The sequence below is a fragment of the Nerophis lumbriciformis genome, linkage group LG23 (assembly GCF_033978685.3).
Source record: "Nerophis lumbriciformis linkage group LG23, RoL_Nlum_v2.1, whole genome shotgun sequence".
Taxonomy (NCBI): domain Eukaryota; kingdom Metazoa; phylum Chordata; class Actinopteri; order Syngnathiformes; family Syngnathidae; genus Nerophis; species Nerophis lumbriciformis.
Genome location: NC_084570.2, coordinates 35101661 through 35122139, shown reverse-complemented (window position 1 = coordinate 35122139; position 20479 = coordinate 35101661). Strand labels below are relative to the sequence as shown.

Genomic DNA, 20479 nt, shown 5'->3' with positions numbered 1-20479 from the left:
ATGACCTTATTTCATCATTTTTCATTGAAAACCTTCTGCTCAGGAATAGGAGTGTTCTGTATGAACATGGTGAGAAGGCAGGGGAAATTCTGTCCAGACAATTGAAGGGGGTAAGAGCTAAACAAATTATCAATGGGGTGCTTTCTCAGGATGGTAGGGTCACTACAGACCAACAGGAAATAAATAATATTTTTAAAGATTACTATTGTAAACTGTATGCATCCAACAGTCCCTCCAATCCCAATGCCATACAGGACTTCTTTAAGGATCTACGTATCCCATCCTTGCCACCAGATCAGGTCTTAAATCTAGACAAGCCAGTAACACAACAAGAAATATCGGAGGCCATTAAGTCTCTGCAAACTAAAAAATCACCTGGTTTGGATGGTCTGCCGTGTGAATTTTATGTGAAATTCTCTACACAGTTAGCTCCTATTTTGGCAGCCATGTATTCAGAATCACTAGTAGCGGGATTTCTCCCAACCACCCTAAATCAGGCATGCATAACATTACTGGCAAAAAAGAGCAAGGACCCCTTAGACTGCGGATCCTATAGACCCATATCTTTGTTAAACACAGACTATAAAATATTGGCCAAAGTATTAGCTTACCGTTTGGAAAACATTTTACCCAGTTTAATATCCCCAGACCAGACAGGTTTTGTTAAGCATAGACGCTCCTTTTTTAATACCCGACGCCTGTTTAACATAATGTACACTCCTTGTCAAGCTGCTTCAGAATGTCTTCTCTCCATGGATGCAGAGAAGGCATTCGATAGAGTAGAATGGGACTACCTCTTTGAAACGCTGGCAAAATTCGGATTTGGGGAAACATTCATCACATGGATAAAACTGTTATATTCCAGCCCTTCTGCTATGATTCTGACTAATAATTTGTATTCAAGTCCTTTTGATTTACACCGTGGAACTCGCCAGGGATGCCCCCTCAGTCCCCTTCTTTTTGTCCTGGCTATCGAACCCCTAGCTTTAGCCATTAGATCTAATCACTCTATAATGGGCATACATAGAGGAAACATAGAACATAAATTGTCCCTTTATGCTGACGATCTTCTCCTTTATGTGTCCAACGCAGAATCTGCAATTCCATTAATTCTTAGCCTGTTACAACAGTTTGGTGAAATCTCCGGTTATAAATTGAATTTAAATAAAAGTGAGCTACTGCCCTTGAATATGGACGTCTCAATACTAGAAAACATTGGGTTGCCCTTTAAGATCACTACAGACAGTTTTAATTACCTCGGAATTACTATTACAAAGAATTTTAAAGACCTCTTCAGGCAAAACTTTGGGAAGTTGTTTACACAAACCAAGCAAGATCTGGCTAATTGGACTCCCCTTTTCATTTCACTTATAGGCAGAGTCAATGTAATTAAGATGACTGTGCTTCCAAAATATTTGTATCTGTTTCAATGCTTACCTGTATTTATCCCTGGTACATTTTTCAAAAAATTAGACTCAATAATCTCATCTTATATTTGGAATGGCAAACAGCCACGTCTGCGCAAGGAGTTTTTACAAAGAGCAAAACATGATGGAGGTATGGCCCTTCCAAATTTCTGTATGTATTACTGGGCCACCAACTTGCATTGCATGTCATACTGGACATATTGCCATCTACATAAGGAAAGTCCTACATGGGTGAAGCTGGAGACACATTCTAGTGGTTCTGCTTCTTTAGCAGCCTTAATGGGTGCAGCTTTGCCTCTATCAGTGAAGACAATTAATATTAATCCTGTAGTAAGTCACTCGCTCAAAATATACTGTCAATTTCGAAAACATTTTAACCTGCAAGGAATGAGCCTTTTCAGTCCAGTAGCATCAAATCACTGCTTTCCACCTTCAACACTTGACACAGCTTTTAATATATGGCATCAAAGGGGTTTGAAATGCTTCAATGATCTTTTTATAGACAATATATTTTCCTCTTTTACGGAGTTGTCCAAGAAATTTAATCTACCCAGTTCCCATATATTTAGATATTTCCAGATAAGGGATTATGTTAAAACAGTTCTTCCGCAGTTCCCTAACAAACCCTCTAAATCAACCACAGATGAAATTATGTGTTTAAATCCAATTAAGAAGAGGGCAATCTCACATATACTTAATTTACTCTCAGTATTAGAATGCACTTCCATGCTAAGAATCAGAACAGCATGGGAACAAGACCTCCAAACATCAATAGATGACGTAACCTGGGCAAACATTGAGAAAAGGGTTCACTCATCTTCAATGTGTGCACGACACTCACTGGTCCAATTTAAAGTGATACACCGGGTGCACTTCTCAAAAGCAAAATTAGCAAAAATATTTCCCCATATTAACCCATTATGTGATAGATGTAAACTAGATAACGCAACATTAATACACATGTTTTGGCTTTGTCCGAAGCTAAAGGGGTACTGGAAGTCCATCTTCGAAGCACTCTCTACGGTTTTAACAATTCAAATCGATCCAAACCCTTTCATTTCTGTATTTGGAATCATTCCTGAAGGGATGGAACTACCTGTCGGGGGTCACAAAATAGTTGCCTTCACCACCCTCCTCGCACGCCGCCTGATATTGTTGAAGTGGAAAGAGGCTGACCCACCCTTAGTCTCCCACTGGATAAGGGATGTACTAGCAAACCTGAAGCTGGAGAAAATAAGATACACATTACGGGGCTCTGAAAACAAGTTTTTTAAAGTGTGGAGACCTTTTTTTACTTTTTTTGACCAATCTTCTACACAAGTGCAGGAAGAGCCCTAGATATGTACCTAGATATGGCCTTGTCATGCTGCTTCTACATTATGTTTCAGTTTTCAATTACTGTGTTTTAGGTGCCTTGTACTGAACTTTATCTATTTATTTATTTTTTTACTCCGGGTACTTTTGTACTCTTACTTTTGTTTTTTTGTTTTTGTTTTGAGTGACAGCAGGGGTAGGGGATGAAGGGGTTTGAATATGTTGTCAATGTGAATGTGAAATCAATAAAAAGAACTATGAAAGAAAGAAAGAAAAATTAGAGGGAACATTGGTATGTATGTATGTATGTATCCCTTGTGTGGTGTTCGGGTCTGTGGGACCCGTTTTCATTTTTTATTAAAAGAAAAATAATACAATTAATTAATTTTTCAAACTGAGACTCACTGACTTCGGCTCATTTTCTGTGAAGAACATATATCAGAATACATATTTAATGACCACACACCATACACCCCCCTACACATTTCTATTACATATAATTGCAAGTAAGCAAGTAAGCAAGTACTTGCTTACTTGCTTATGGCTGTCCATCGGTTACGATGATGACGTTGCTCCAGTAATGGGTTATTGAGGGGGGTTTCATATATGCCATTGCATGTGGCTGTGCAGGCCAATGCGCGACCCGCATGGTTTGCCACATGTGGGGCAGATGTACTCCACGCTTGAGAGGGGGGCCCCTGCAGTGCGCTGATGTCGCTGTATACGTTGTTGTTTTCTCCTCTCAGTGGTCTGCTCCTGCAGATGAGCAATGCCAGCGTGACTGCAGTTGCGCCAGGTGTGGCGATCAGCAGCCAAGACTTCCAGTGCGGAAGGCTGGATGGCACAGCGCTTCAGGAGGGTTTTTATGTGGTCCTTGTAGCGTTTTCGCTGACCCCCAGGAGACCTACAGCCTTCCTGGAGTTGGCCGTAGAGGATCTGTCGGGGGAGCCTCTGGGCGGGCATGCGGATTAAATGCCCCAACCAGCGCAGATGTATTTGCGCAAGGAACACTTGGATGCTGGGTGTTTGGGTCCGGTCATAAATATCCACATGTGGGACTCTGTCCTCCCAGGTCAGACCCAGAATCCGTTGCAGGCAGCGGATGTGGTATCTCTCCAGGATTCTCACATGCCTTTTGTAAGGGGTCCAGGCTTCCGAGCCGTATAGCAGTGTGGACAGACAAACTGCTTTGTAAACAGCTGCTTTGGTGGAAACTGTCAGGTATCTGTTCAGGAAGACCCTGTTTTTGAGCCTACCGAAGGCAGCAGACGCTAACCCAACACGGACCTGGATGTCATTATCGATGTTACAGGTGGGGGACAGGATGCTTCCGAGGTAGGTGAAATGTGGAACGATGGTGAGCTGCTGGCCATCAATGTTGAAGACAGGCACTTCTGACTGGTGGGTAGAGTGTTGCGCAATGATCTGTGTTTTTGAAATGTTGACCTTGAGTCCTCGGGCACTATACGTGGATGAGACCACGATAAGTGCACGTTGTAGAGAGTCTGGCGTGTGGGCAAGGAGAGCACAATCGTCAGCATACTGAAGTTCTAGGATCTGTTGTTTTGTAATTTTAGTGAGGGCCTGGAGGCGCCGCATGTTGAAGAGACTGCCGTCCAGCCGGAACTGTATGTGGATGCCATCTGTGGTTCCCAGAGCTTTGTGTGAGAGGAGAGTGACTGCTGAGAGAAAGAGGTTGAATAGGACAGGGGCTAAGACACCTCCCTGCCTGATCCCGACTTTCACATTAAAAGAGGGGGAGATTGCTGGCCTCCAATGCGGACACAGGCTCGCATTCCATCATGAAGTTGTCTCAGGATGTTGAGGAACATTGGCGGAATCCCCAGCCTTCCCAGTAAGTCCCAGAGGAGATTCCGGTTTACGGTGTCAAATGCCTTGGACAGGTCGATGAAGGCGATGTACAGATCCTGGTGGTGTTCCCGGCACTTTTCTTGTACCTGCCTGGCTACAAAGATCATATCAGTAGTACTGCGATCTCTTCTGAATCCACACTGTGATTCAGGCAGGATGTTCTCAGAGATGTGAGTAACTAAGCGAGAGAGCATGTCCCGGGGAAGAACTTTCCCAGCAACCGAGAGCAGGGAAATTCCTCTGCTGTTTCCACAGTCGGCTTTGTCACCTTTCCTCTTAAAGATGGTTAATATAGCAGCATTCTTCCATTCCTGGGGGATGGCTTCAGAGGACCAGATGGAGTCAACCCGCTGGCAAAGCCGGCGGGTGAGGAGATAGCCACCGAGCTTCAGCATCTCAGCTGGGATACCGTCAGGGCCTGGGCTTTTGTTGTTTTTTAGGCCCTTGGTGGCTTTTCAGACCTCAACAAAGGTAGGCGGGGAGTCCAGGTGGTCGACAGGGGGAGTGGTTGGGAAATTGGTGAAAATGTCCTGGTCAGAGGGATTTTCGGAGTTAAGGAGAGTGTTGAAATGTTCAGCCCATCTATTTAGGATCTGGGGTGTGTCCTTATAGAGGGTGACTCCGTCTGCCGATCTGACTGGGGTTATGTTTTTTCTCTGTGGACCATATATGGATTTGACGGCATCATAAAATCCATGGGAATTGTTGGTGTCAGCATAGAGTTGGATCTCGCTGGCTTTCTAGATCCACCACTCATTCTCCATGGCTCTGAGGGTACGCTGGACTTCGGCTCTTATGGAAGAGAGTCGAGTCTTTAGTGTGATGGATTGTGGGTTGGCCAGGTGAGCAGCATGGGCTTTGTGTTTTGCCTGGAGAAGTTTATGGATATCCGGTGCACTGTTGTCAAACCAGTCCTGATGTTTACGCCTGGTGTACCCAAGGAATTCCTCTGCTGCCTGATGGATGGCAGTCCTTAGGGAGTTCCAGCAGGTGTAGATGTAAGGGTCCAGGTGGGTATCAGGGATTGCAGACAGATTTTCTGCAAGCTGTGCTCTGAGCTGGTCTACAGAGTGCTTGGATTTGAGTGCTTCACAGTTGAGTCTCTTGTTTGGTGGTGTTTTCTTTAGTTGGGGGCGGACTTCCGTCTGAAATTTGGCTCTGATCATTCAATGGTCAGTCCAGCAGTCCGCTCCACACATCGCTCTGGAGATTAGAACCTCCTTCCTGTCTCTACGACGGGTGATAATATACTCGAGGAGGTGCCAATGTTTGGAGCGAGGATGTTGCCAGGAAGTCTTGAATGTATCTTTGAGCTTGAACAGGGTGTTGGTGATGATCAACTGATGTTCAGAGCAGAGTGTAAGGAGGCGAACCCCCATATCATTGAGCCTACCAACCCCGTGCTGACCAAGTGTTCCGGTCCAGAGCCCACTGTCAGAGCCCACCCTCGCGTTAAAATCCCCAAGGAGTATGAGCTTGTCGGTTGGAGGCGTTCGCTCTATGGCGGAGTTTAGTGAGGCATAGAATGTATCCTTGCTCTCGAGGTCTGCATCCAGGGTTGGGGCGTAGGCACTGATAAGGGTGACATGGCGATTTTTGGTGAGTGGTACACGCCACGTCATGAGCCTTTCGCTTATACCCACTGGAGACTCTGGGATCTTGTGAAGCAGGCTTGTCCTGGCGGAAAAACCCACTCCATGTAGACGATGGTAGCCTTCTGGATGACCCTTCCAGAAGAAGGTGTAGCCTTCTCCCGCCACCGTAATTGAGTTTTCCCCATGTAAGCGGGTTTCGCTCAGGGCGGCTATGTCAATGCCGTATCGGTTTAGTTCATGTGCAACGAGTGCTGTTCTTCGCTGCGGGCAGCAGGAGAGATCACGCACATCCAAAAGTGTGCGGACGTTCCATGACGCTATTGTGAAGGGAATTTTGTTTTTCTTGTAAGTTTGTTTTCGACCGTATAAAGGGATGGCCCGGCAGCTGTGGTAGGCTGCCCAGGCGATGAGGAACAGACCATTTTTAGGCCACCTTTTCTAGGCCCTTCCCATTTCAGGGTGAGCAGAGCGGTGCTGCTCAGTCACATGCGAAGCTGCCGGGGAGGCATGCTGTTCCGTCCCAAGCCACAGCGACCTTCACTTGCACGCCGCCTACGTGCAGGGTTGAGCTAGGTACTGCCAGTCACATCCTTGACCTGTACCAGCTGCCCTTCCCCATCGCCGCGGGGGTTTGGGGAGGTGGGGGACGGGGGGGCGGGTAGTGCTGAGGAGGAGCAAAACACCTGCGCAGTGAATTGATTTAAGTGGTGGTTGAAGTGCGCAGTCTCTACCCGCACTGTTTTGTCTTGGCCCCATGTGGCGTCCTCCAGTGGCATGAAAAGCTCATGACGACCTTCTGCCGCATGGGGTTGCAGAGGACTGCCAGAGGACCTGTGTGTAACACACACACACACACACACACACACACACACACACACACACACACACACACACACACACACACACACACACACACAGCAGACCTAGACAGGAGGAGGACAGAGTGTAGGTACACAGAACATCAGAGGGTCAAATGTGCGAGAAAATGAGAGCAGACAGTGTTGACAATGTTGCAACCTTGTGTGGTAACCGCAGGTGCAGAAACACAAAAGAAGCAGTTCCCACACAAGGTTGCAACATTGTTTGTCAACACTGTCTGCTCTCATTTTCTCGCACATTTGACCCTCTGTCTTGCCGGAATCTTTATTTATTTTCTCACACTCTATCTGCTACAAATTGGAGGCGGGACACTATAATTATAGCTTTGCCAGTGTGGTTTCTTATCACAACTGATCAAGATGGCCAACAGGTACTCTGTGCTAAGGGCCCTGGAATTGATTTTGGAAGGGAGAGAAGTTTTTGATGATGATGTAGAGGGAGAGGATTCAGAAGAAGAGGTTTCAGAATTTGAGGATCACATTTCTGAAAATTCAGAGTCTGACAGTGACTCTGAAGAAGATGATGAGATTGAGCATCAGCCAGTTCCAAAACAAAGACGAGCCACAGGACCAAGCCGTCAGCAGCCAGCCCCAGGACCAAGCAGTCAGCAGCCAGCAGCCAGCCCAGGCCCAGAACAAGCCAGTCAGCATGAAGCAAGTGAGGAAATATGGATGTCAAAAAATTCTGCAATTGAATGGTCTTCTCACCCAAGAAAAGAGCCACCCGCAAGGCTGCCAATGTGATAAGGATGCAACCAGGGCCAACACGGATGGCAGTTACTCACACACAGAACATCAAGTCTTCTTTTGAGCTTTTCATCCCAGATTGCATCCAGGAAATTATTCTTGACTGCACTAATTTAGAAGGAAGACGTGTTTTTGGAGAGAGGTGGAAGGAAATGGACCAAACCCAATTACATTCTTACTTCGGAGTTCTTATCCTTGCTGGAGTTTTCAGGTTCAAAGGGGAATCCGCGGACCTCTGTGGGATGCAGAAACTGGTGGGGAAATTTTCCGTGCAACAATGTCTCTGAAAAACTTTCACATAATTTCCAGGATTATCCGCTTTGACAACCGAGATGACAGACCAGCTCGACGGCAGAGAGACAAACTAGCTGCCATCAGGACAGTGTGGGACAAGTGGGTGCGCCGCCTCCCCCTCCTGTACAACCCTGGGCCAAATGTCACCTTTGATGAACAGCTGATGCCATTTCGACAGTATATACAATCTAAACCTGCAAAGTATGGTATAAAGATTTGGGCTGCCTGTGATGCCACTTCCTCATATGCTTGGAACTTACAAGTCTACACAGGGAAACCTGATGGAGGAGCCCCCAAGAAAAACCAAGGAAAGAGTTGTTCTCGGCATGTCTCAGGGAGTCAGTTGACACAACATCACATGCGACACTTTTTCTTACCTCGCACAAACTGGGACAGGAGCTCCTGAAGAGGAAGCTGACCATGGTAGGAACAATAAGGAAAAACAGGTCAGAGCTCCCACCTCAACTGCTGACTTCAAAGAACAGACCTGTCAAGTGCTCCAAGTATGTATACACGGCTGACACATCCCTGGTATCCTATGTGCCAAAGAAATGCAAGAATGTGGTACTCATGAGTACACTGCATGGAGATAAAATAATCTGTGACCAGGAACATCACAAACCAGAGATCATCATGGATTATAATGCCACAAAAGGAGGGGTAGACAACATGGACAAGCTGGTGACGGCCTACATCTGCAAACGGAGGACTCTACGCTGGCCACTGGTGATATTCTTTGACATGTTGGACATCTCAGCGTACAATGCCTTTGTCATTTGGATGGCACTGAACCCAGCGTGGAAACGAGTGAAGCACCAGAAAAGACAGCTCTTTCTTGAGGATCTGGGAAAGGCATTGGTGAGACCACACATCGAGAGAAGAAAACATATCCCCAGAACACCAGCCTCTGCAGCCATGGTGAGGAGGATTCAGGAGGAGAATGCTGGTGCCCTGTCCACCCAACCTACAGAACCACAATCTGCAGAGCCTGAAGTTAGTGTGTGATGCTGTTGCAGTACATGTCTGGCACTCATGTCTTGTGAGCGAGAGAGAGAGAGAGCGAGAGAGAGAGAGGTGTTAGTAAAATTCCTGATCTTTTCATTATTCTAGGTTGTGAACACCAGCAACAAGAAGAAGCGGTGCGAAGTGTGCGGACCCAAGATGGACAGGAAAACACAATATGCATGCATCAAGTGCAAAAAGTATATCTGCAACACACACACAGTAAAGCTCTGCCCCTCATGTGTTGTATAGGCTAGTGGCTAAAGGCCATGTGTTCAATGGGGCTGATGTGTTGTCTTGACTGATATGTTTACTCTGTGTTCATGTGTTCAGCTTGTGTTGTGCACCTGATTGGGTTAAATTTCAAGTTCAAAGAAATAAAAGTCAGTCGTTTTGAAAAACCTTGCTTCACTTGTAAATTTGTTTCCACTCAGATCTTGATTTTAATTGATTTTCTTTATTATGTTTTAAATAATAAGTTATAAATGTGACCTAACAAAGGTAAATGGCAAATATTAACCATATATATTGTTTATACTGCTTGTAATTGGGATAAGGTAAACATTTGTTCAGTATTTTAACATAAAAGTGTTTGATTGTGATGCATTAAAAGCCACAAAATGCAACGGGTCCATCAGACCCACACACGCTGGCTGAGTAACAATATGAACATTACACAAGGGTTAAACCAAAATACAGATGTTGCTTACAAATCCAAAAACTATCCCCCGCCCCAATGCTCTCCTGACAGCACTGGAAAATCCTGACTTAACTAATCAAGTTATTCATCTTTGTAGTAAATTTTATCCCTCATTTTTAATGATTGACTTGGTAAAACAAACAAGAGTTCCCAGATAACTTGATTTTGATTCGTAGTACAAGCCATAGGAGGGAAAATACCCTTGTGAGGACGGAAGGAATCAGTAGTCGCAGTCCGGCCCGTTGGCCTTTACAGTTGTTCTTTTGCATCTCAACAGTTGTTTTTCTCACTTCGATAGGGCGAAAACATCCTTCCCAGGCACACCCTCTTGGTGTTAGAGTATAAATTGTTGGGTTTCTGGCACCAGTTTCTAGATTAGATGTGACCAATCTAATTCTATGATCATGAATTGGTGAAGCCAACTTGGATGAGAGGCCAAACGTCTTCTAAGACCAACCAAACAGTCCAGTTGTGATCGATTGCATGCCCTGAGAATACAATGACCTGATGAATGAGAACATCTATAGGTACATGTATTTATAGAATCATATTAAAATAGTATATTAGTAAAAATAAAAGTTTTTAAATCTTTGTTTTTTATTTCAAATCCATTATTTTAGTTTGCAAATCTTTTTTAAAATTTAAAATTCATTATTTTTCCTTACAAATCTATTTATTGTTTGATTGCATAAAAGGACACATTTATCTTCATAGATTATAGTACTGTAAGTGTTTCTTGATGATTGGCTGACCGGTACCGCCAACCGCTGGGAGTGGAGACGTTTGTTATGGTGGATTTACTCAAAAGGTATGTCGCACAACTCAATGAAAAACCATTCACTGCTATATTTTCAGATGGATATTTCATAAACATTTAACTTTATGGTGAACCCCATTGAAATATTAGGAAATTGTAACTGTTGTTAGGAACTAATATTGTGTATTTGTGAATTACTAGAAAAACAAAAAATAATGTTTATTTTTATTTTTATGGCCCTGATACTTTCCACACAAATAGAGGTCATGGTAAGACAAATACACGCTGGCATTGGTGACAAATTTATTTGTCCAATAAAAAAGGGAAACAGGAAAAGAAAACAACTAAAAAACACTGCATTGTTTTTTTAATGTGTGTTTTTGTCAGGATGCTAATGTTGTTTATACTTTCTGCTTTCACAATCATCAGTCTATTCACTCACTAATATATTAACGAGGACATAGGCTACAATTATAAACTCATATGGAAACCCCGTTTCCATATGAGTTGGGGAATTGTGTAAATATAAACGGAATACAATGATTTGCAAATCCTTTTCAACCCATATTCAATTGAATGCACTACAAAGACAAGATATTTGATGTTCAAACTTATAAACTTTATTTTTTTTTGCAAATAATTAAGTTAGAATTTCATGGCTGCAACACGTGCCAAAGTAGTTGGGAAAGGACATGTTCACCACTGTGTTACATGGCCTTTCCTTTTAACAACACTCAGTAAACGTTTGGGAACTGAGGTGACACATTTTTTAAGCTTCTCAGGTGGAATTCTTTCCCATTCTTGCTTGATGTACAGCTTAAGTTGTTCAACAGTCCGGGGGTCTCCGTTGTGGTATTTTAGGCTTCATAGTGCGCCACACATTTGCAAGAGGAGACAGGTCTGGACTACAGGCAGGCCAGTCTAGTACCCGCACTCTTTTACTATGAAGCCACGTTGATGTAACACGTGGCTTGTCATTATCTTGCTGAAATAAGCAGGGGCGTCCATGGTAACGTTGCTTGGATGGCAACATATGTTGCTCCAAAACCTGTATGTACCTTTCAGCATTAATGGCGCCTTCACAGATGTGCAAGTTACCCATGTCTTGGGCACTAATACACCCCCATACCATCACAGATGCTGGCTTTTCAACTTTGCGCCTATAACAATCCGGATGGTTCTTTTCCTCTTTGGTCCGGAGGAGACGTCCACAGTTTCCAAAAACAATTTGAAATGTGGACTCGTCAGACCACAGAACACTTTTCCACTTTGTATCAGTCCATCTTAGATGAGCTCAGGCCCAGCGAAGCCGACGGCGTTTCTGGGTGTTGTTGATAAACGGTTTTCGCCTTGCATAGGAGAGTTTTAACTTTCACTTACAGATGTAGCGACCAACTGTAGTTACTGACAGTGGGTTTCTGAAGTGTTCCTGAGCCCATGTGGTGATATCCTTTACACACTAATGTCGCTTGTTGATGCAGTACAGCCTGAGGGATCGAAGGTCACGGGCTTAGCTGCTTACGTGCAGTGATTTCTCCAGATTCTCTGAACCCTTTGATGATATTACGGACTGTAGATGGTGAAATTCCTAAATTCCTTGCAATAGCTGGTTGAGAAAGGTTTTTCTTAAACTGTTCAACAATTTGCTCACGCATTTGTTGACAAAGTGGTGACCCCCGCCCCATCCTTGTTTGTGAATGACTGAGCATTTCATGGAATCTACTTTTATACCCAATCATGGCACCCACCTGTTCCCAATTTGCCTGTTCACCTGCGGGATGTTCCAAATAAGTGCTTGATGAGCATTCCTCAACTTTATCAGTATTTATTGCCACTTTTCCCAACTTCTTTGTCACGTGTTGCTGGCATCAAATTCTAAAGTTAATGATTATTTGTAAACAAAATTTTTTTATCAGTTTGAACATCAAATATGTTGTCTTTGTAGCATATTCAATTGAATATGGGTTTAAAATGATTTGCAAATCATTGTATTCCGTTTATATTTACATCTAACACAATTTCCCAACTCATATGGAAACAGGGTTTGTACATTTGATTGTCAAATGTATTAGTAATGTGCGGATAGCTACTGAAATATCGATACTGCCGATACCGGATTTTTATGCTGTTATATTGATTCTCAAATCAACGATGCTTTTGATTCATCAGTTATTTGAGATAATAAAAATCATTAACAGGAACACAATAAATGAGGCAAAGTGTCCATTTTTGTTGTGTTATACATGTTCAGTATTTTCACGTTATGTTCATGTAAGTGAATTGTGAATGAGTTTTTATGCTAATAGTAGTTCTTAATAATACATTTATTTGAATGCTTTTATAATTTTACTCATTTCCTTTTTTATGGTTTAAAACAGCACTTCCGTGTACTTTGTATGATTGTGTCCTGTTTTAATAGCTTGACTATATTGTTATTCACCTCACTACCTCAATATACTTCAGCATTTGAAATAAAGAACTCGGACTTGTATACTTTATGCAAAGGGACATGTTATATTTGAAATATACTACTTTTTACATTTTAGCAGACAAGTATGTTTGCACAAAGTATCAGATCGGTATCGCCGATACTAGCCTGAATTTTGGATTGGAAAGAAAATGTTCAGCCCCTCTGTCAGTGTAAAATAACAACGCTTTCCACAAATGTTTTTTTAAGTCAATAGGCGACATGTGAAATGTAATTTTGCATTTACAAACCAATCAAAGAATAAGTACATAAAAAAAATCAATGTTTGTATTATTGATAAACCTTTGCTTCCATTACATAGGATCAAAATCTATTTCTAATGTATGACTTCACTTCTTCACTTAATTAATGTGTGTTGCCTTTTTACAATGACTCAAAAAAGTGTGTATCCTTAGGTCAGTTTGTCTTTCTAGGTGGCATACATTCAACCCTGTGTGTCTTCATACTACTATATACAAAACCCAAAAGCAGTGAAGTTGTCACGTTGTGTAAATGATAAATAAAAAGAGAATACAATGATTTGCAAATCCTTTTCAACTTAAATTCAATTGAATAGACTGCAAAGACAATATATTTAACGTTGGAACTGGAAAACATTGTTGTTGTTTTTTGCAAATATTAGCTCATTTAGAATTTGATGCCTGCAACATGTTTCAAAAAAGCTGGCACAAGTGGCAAAAAAAGACTGAGAAAGTTGAGGAATGCTCATCAAACACTTATTTGGAACATCCCACAGGTGAACAGGCTAATTGGGAACAGGTGGGTGCCATGATTAGGTATAAAAGCAGCTTCCATGAAATGCTCAGTCATTCACAAACAAGGACGGGGCGAGGGTCACCACTTTGTCAACAAATGCCTGAGCATATTTTTTAAGAACAACATTTCTCAACCAGCTATTGCAAGGAATTTAGGGATTTCACCATCTACGCTCCGTAATATCATCAAAAGGTTCAGAGAATCTGGAGAAATCACTGTACGTAAGCAGCAAGGCTGAAAACCAACATTGAATGCCCGTGACCTTCGATCCCTCAGGGGGTACTGCATCAAAAAGCGACATCAGTGTGTAAAGGATATCACCACATGGGCTCAGGATAACTTCAGAAAACCACTGTCAGTAACTACAGTTGGTCGCTACATCTGTTAAGTGCAAGTTAAAACTCTACTATGCAAAGCCAAAGCCATTTATCAACAACACCCAGAAAAGCTTCGCTGGGCCCGAGAGCTCATCTAAGATGGACTGATGCAAAGTGGAAAAGTGTTCTGTGGTCTGACGAGTCCACATTTTAAATTGTTTTTGGAAACTGTGGACGCGGTGTCCTCCAGAACAAAGAGGAAAAGAACCATCCGGACAGTTCGAGGCGCAAAGTGTAAAAAAAAGCATCTGTGATGGTATGGGGGTGTATTAGTGGCCAAGGCATGGGTAACTTACACATCTGTGAAGTCACCATTAATGCTGAAAGATACAAAAAGGTTTTGGAGCAACTTATGTTGCTATCTAAGCAACGTTATCATGGACGCCGCTGCTTATTTCAGCAAGACAATGCCAAGCCACGTGTTACAACAGCGTGGCTTCATAGTAAAAGAGTGCGGGTACTAGACTGGCCTGCCTGTAGTCCAGACATGGAAAATGTGTGGTGCAATATGAAGGCTGAAATATCAGATGGGAGACTGTTGAACAACTTAAGCTGTACATCAAGCAAGAATGGGAAATAATTCCACTTCAAAAATGTGTCTCCTCAGTTCCCAAACCTTTACTGAGTGTTGTTAAAAGGAAAGGCCATGTAACACAGTGGTAAAAATGCCCCTCTGACTACTTTTTTGCAATGTGTTGCTGCCATTAAATTCTAAGTTCATGATTATTTGCAAAAAAAAAAGAAGTTTCTCAGTGTGAACATAAAATATCTTGTCTTTGCAGTCTATTCAATTGAATATAAGTTAAAAAGGATTTGCAAATCATTGTATCCTCTTTTTATTTACCATTACAGGGTGACAACTTCATTGCTTTTGGTGTTTGTAGTAATATTACCGTTCAAGTCATGTTTGTATTTGATATAAAAACAGTAAGTGTTCCTTCACCGTTGTCTTGGTTGTTGATGTGTTCTCTTTGTTTGTACGAACAGAACATGTTGCTGCGTGTTGTGTTTAGCGGGGTACAGAAGTATCTCAGCATGTGTGAGCCAACATTCGATGCCTTCCTGGAAGAAGGTCAGTCATGACAGAATGTTACTATTGTACAATTATAAAAACATCTCATTTATCATGACAAACTTGACTTAAGTTAATCCTTGTGTGCTGCAACAACCTTTGCTATCAGCTTGAACTTGGAAACATTTTGACATGGGTTGACTTATTCCACCCCATGGTTCTCATCAGAATGTCATGCAATTTCACTTTTTGTAATATTCATTTTCTTTTCATTCCCATTACTTCAGTGAGCCTAAAGTTCCACATACTACACAGCCAACAGTCAGATTTGAAGGTGTATAACCCGCCTGACACGGAAGTTGACGCGGCCGTCTTTGAAGAAGTCGTGAAGAAGTCAACTGGAACCTTCAGAGTCATGCTGAGCAATGAAGAACTTGGTAATCACTGACAGTTAACATAACCTATTTTTCCGACTATAAGGCGCACTTAAAATCTTTTCTCAAAAATGGACAGTACTGATGTATTAATTCTGGTTGTGCTTACCGACCTCGAAGCAATTTTATTTGGTACGTGGTGTAGTGATGAGTGTGACCACATAAGAGATTTGCGTGGACTGCAGGTTGATGCCTATTCAATAAATGACGCTAGCAAGCAACACCAAAACTTTGATGTTTCATTGAGAATATCGAAGATTACACACGGCACTCAAACATCCGTCAAAATATTTTCGTACGACTTCGGTAAGCTACGAAGCTGCACCGCTTGATGGATTGTCGGAGCATTATGGCTACCATAGTCAGACGTACTGTGCTTCAACATACGGTTACTATTATGGTGCGCGAATAAGGACCCCAAAATGGCAGCTATTAAAATACATTATCTGGCGTTTTGTAAAACAATATTATGCAAAACCAACTCTTTTTTACCTATTGATACCTGCTGATGTGTATTTGGGATCTGCAAAAATCTAGGAAATTGGTCCACAATTGTAGTCCGCACCGTAGTCAATAAGCTCCTTTTTCTCTGTCCTCTTGTTGTGGGGCGTTCATCCTCCGCTGTTGCCATTTCTAATATAAAGTAGCGTACAGTTCTAACTTATATCTGTCAGTAGACTCGCTATGGAAGCGCTAAAAACTACCGGTACAACAAAGATGACGAGGAGAAGACGCTGTCGAAGTGGAGGCACGTAAATAAGACCGCCCACACAATGGCACATCCTGAAGAGACTGTCAGAAAGCGACTTCAAGATGATCTGTAAAACATTTTGAGCAAAGAAGCACCATTACATGTTATGTAGACCACAAGGAAGTATTTTACATTTAGAAAAAAAAATCATAATGTGACCCCTTTTAATGCGCCTTATAATCCAGTGCGACTGTTGTGTAAAAATACAACAGAATAGACCCGCTCATCGACAGTGTGCATTATAATCCAGTGCGCCTTATTGTCTGTGAAATACAGTATATCTTTACACATTACGTGAAGGATCGGGTGGGAGCATCCATCAAGCTGCACCGCTTGATGGATTGTCGGAGCATTACGGCTACCATAGTCAGACATACTGTGCTTCAACATACGGTGTTATTATTATGGCGCATGTATCAGTAGACTCGCTATGGAAGCGCTAAACACTACCGGTATGAAAAAGATGAGGGGGAGAAGACGCTGTCGAAGTGGAGGCACGTAAATAAGACCGCCCACAAAATGGCACATCCTGATGATCTGTAAAACATCATCTATGTAACATTTTGACCAAAGAACCACCATGATGACAAAATGTGTCCGTGACACATTTGCTACCAGGCCGCGCAGACGTTAAATAATTAAAAAAAAACACATTTTCTCACACTTGACTTTCGCCAGTCCCACCAGACACACCAATAAGCTTGTTCATAGATGTTTTATGAAACTCCTGATATGAAGTCACCATTTGCTATATTTGTTACATCTTTGTTACATGGGACATCTAAAGGTGCCAAATCGTAGCCAAAAGCTAGGTTCCATCTGCAGTATGCGGCAGGTTGATGACCTTAGAACAGGGCAGATCAGGAACAAAGTGACCAACGTTCCCTCTAAGGTGCGCGCCTGCGCAATTGCGCACCGCTCACGCGTCCTATGCGCACTGCAAATTAATGCCGCGCAGGAAATCAAAAATCCCATCTGAACTTTAAACAAAATAAACACATTACAATGTATTCTGTATGATTTTGCAATACAACTCTATGAGTGACAGGTGACAACAAGAGTGGCCCCAATGAATAAAACAATCTTTGTCAACACAGTTCAATTATCGTCTGTCGAGACACTTTACGGACAGGAATTCCATCAATCACTTTATTGAGCAAAACGGTTTGTAACCACACCAAAAAACATGAGTAAAAAAACCTTTTATCTATAATAACTGGTAATTTTCTGCCATACAAACCAGGCTTAAACCAACGTTATCATCCGTCGTTTCAACAGAAACCGCTCGCTCTCTCACCTGCACCAACACACGCACTCATGGCACTTAGCCAGTGCTGCGTTTATGGCCACACAAAAAGTCGGACAACCCCAACGCCACACAATGTGTAAATGCCAGGTTGTAACACTCTGACTCCTCAATCAGATGTGTGCTTATTTTACTGCCATTTATTAAGAATGTTAATCTAAAGATATTATTCATGAAATATTGTCACTAGATTTCATAAATGCTAATAAAAAGATGTATTTTACAGACAGAAAGTTACAGGAACTAAATGTAATCTCTGAAAGTTGTAACATTTCTTTTAAAGGTAGGACCCGCAGCCAGACATACAATACTAGCTCATAGGTCATGAAAAACAGGTTTTTTTGTTATTGTCATTGTAAGAGGGCAAAATCACTTATATCAGAAAATTATTTTAATAAAACATTTAAATTGTTATGATGTCAGGTTTGGGACAGGTGTGACGCTGGTGTGGCCACAGTGTGCTCGTGTGATGTTGTTCACATGTGCTCCACTGAATGCTCAGGGAGTTTGTGCGTTTGCTCACACACATGAAAAATTAGAGGGAACATTGAAAGTGACCATAGTAGTTAATGTGCATAAGGCAGATGGAGAAGTGCTACATTGTTGCATATAATAATTGTGCTGAAGGTAGAGAATACACATCTTCTTTGGCCTAGTAAGTTAAAGTGCTGGTATTATTGCACATACTCCTATTACACAAGTAGTTAGCAATAACGAATGTATTTACGCATGGAAAATTGGAGCAAAAAAAGCTAACATTAGTGTATTTACGTATGAAATATTGCACAAAATTTGAATACATAACTTTTAGAATGGAAATAGAAATCCACAGAAATATATTGGAACTAATGGCAAGTATTTCTAGCTTGATTATATATCCATGCTCTTGTCCTTGAATGTGATGTACCACCTATAACCCATCAGATACTAAAGCCAAAAAAAGCCCACTACTAGCTAAATGAGTAAAAAAAACAAGTCTATGGAGAGCTTTTTTGCAAAGGGAAAAGGCCAGGGGCTCCCACTAATTCAACGTTATGATGAGTTTTTTCATGCACTTATTTGCTATATTTATCTGCCACACATGGCAGGCCGGTTCGTCAAAAAAATGCCTACATTACCGGTCCCTGGTGCAAAAAAGGTTGGGGACCCCTGATGTAGACCACAAGAAAGTATTTTACATTTAGAAAATAAATCATAAAATAACCGCTTTAAAGGCCTACTGAAATGCAATTTTCTTATTTAAACGGGGATAGCAGGTCCATTCTATGTGTCATACTTGATCATTTCGCGATATTGCCATATTTTTGCTGAAAGGATTTAGTAGAGAACATTGACGATAAAGTTCGCAACTTTTGGTCGCTGATAAAAAAGCCTTGCCTGTACCGGAAGTAGCAGACGAGTAGCGTGACGTCACAGGTTGTGGAGCTCCTCACATCTGCACATTGTTTACAATCATGGCCACCAGCAGCGAGAGCGATTCGGACAGAGAAAGCGACGATTTCCCCATTAATTTGAGCGAGGATGAAAGATTCGTGGATGAGGAAAGTGAGAGTAAAGGCGAGAGGGCAATGGGAACGATTCAGATAGGGAAGATGCTGTGAGAGGCGGGTGGGACCTAATATTCAGCTGGGAATGACTAAAACAGTAAATAAACACAAGACATATATATACTCTATTAGCCACAACACAACCAGGCTTATATTTAATATGCCACAAATTAATCCCGCATAACAAACACCTCCCCCCTCCCGTCCATATAACCCGCCAATACAACTCAAACACCTGCACAACACACTCAATCCCACAGCCCAAAGTACCGTTCACCTCCCCAAAGTTCATACAGCACATATATTACATATAAGTTACGTACGTGACATGCACATAGCGGCACGCACGTACGGGCAAGCGATCAAATGTTTGGAAGCCGCAGCTGCATGTGTACTTACGGTACCGTGTCTGCGCATCCAACTCAAAGTCCTCCTGGTAAGAGTCTCTGTTGTCCCAGTTCTCCACAGGCCAATGGTAAAGCTTGACTGTCATCTTCCGGGAATGTAAACAATGAAACACCGGCTGTGTTTGTGTTGCTGCAGCCGCCCGCAATACACCGCTTCCCACCTACAGCTTTCTTCTTTGCTGTCTCCATTGTTCATTGAACAAATTGCAAAAGAGTCACCAACACAGATGTCCAGAATACTGTGGAATTTTGCGATGAAAACAGACGACTTAATAGCTGGCCACCATGCTGTCCCAAAATGTCCTCTACAATCCGTGACGTCACGTGCCGGTGTCATCATACCGAGACGTTTTCAGCAGGATATTTCGCGCGAAATTTAAAATTGCACTTTGGTAAGCTAACCCGGCTGTATTGGCATGTGTTGCAATGTTAAGATTTCATCATTGATATATAAACTATCAGACTGCGTGGTCGGTAGTAGTGGGTTTCAGTAGGCCTTTAATGCGCCTTATAATCCGGTGCGACAGTCTGAATAGACCCGTTCATCGACAGTGTGCCTTATAATCCGGTGCGCCTTATGGTCTAGAAAATACAGTATATCTTTACACATTACATAAAGGCTGGGGTGGAAGCATTTACAGTTTCGGTTAATGATTATGTTTTTTCCATATTCCTTTGTGCACATGGGCGACAACATTTTCCTCACCCGCTGCACTTGATGATAGTCACTCTGAACTTTACCATGTGTGACACTGGGAAAGAAGCTGCCAGAAGAAGTCCACCTCAAAGGCCAAGTCATGATGCAAAAGCGGTGG

The 20479-nt window shown here is 42.3% G+C and overlaps 1 protein-coding gene across 4 annotated transcripts in view; it reads left to right on the top strand.

Annotated features, from left to right (window-relative positions):
- LOC133622749 (uncharacterized) overlaps positions 1-20479 on the top strand; it is a 63007-nt gene that overhangs the window by 19509 nt on the left and 23019 nt on the right. For all 4 annotated transcript variants that reach the window (XM_072915882.1, XM_061985681.2, XM_072915883.1 and 1 more), the window contains 3 exons: positions 15195-15279; positions 15507-15656; positions 20390-20475. In XM_072915882.1, coding sequence (XP_072771983.1) covers positions 15195-15279; positions 15507-15656; positions 20390-20475 — 321 coding nt within the window. The remainder of the gene's footprint in view (positions 1-15194; positions 15280-15506; positions 15657-20389; positions 20476-20479) is intronic.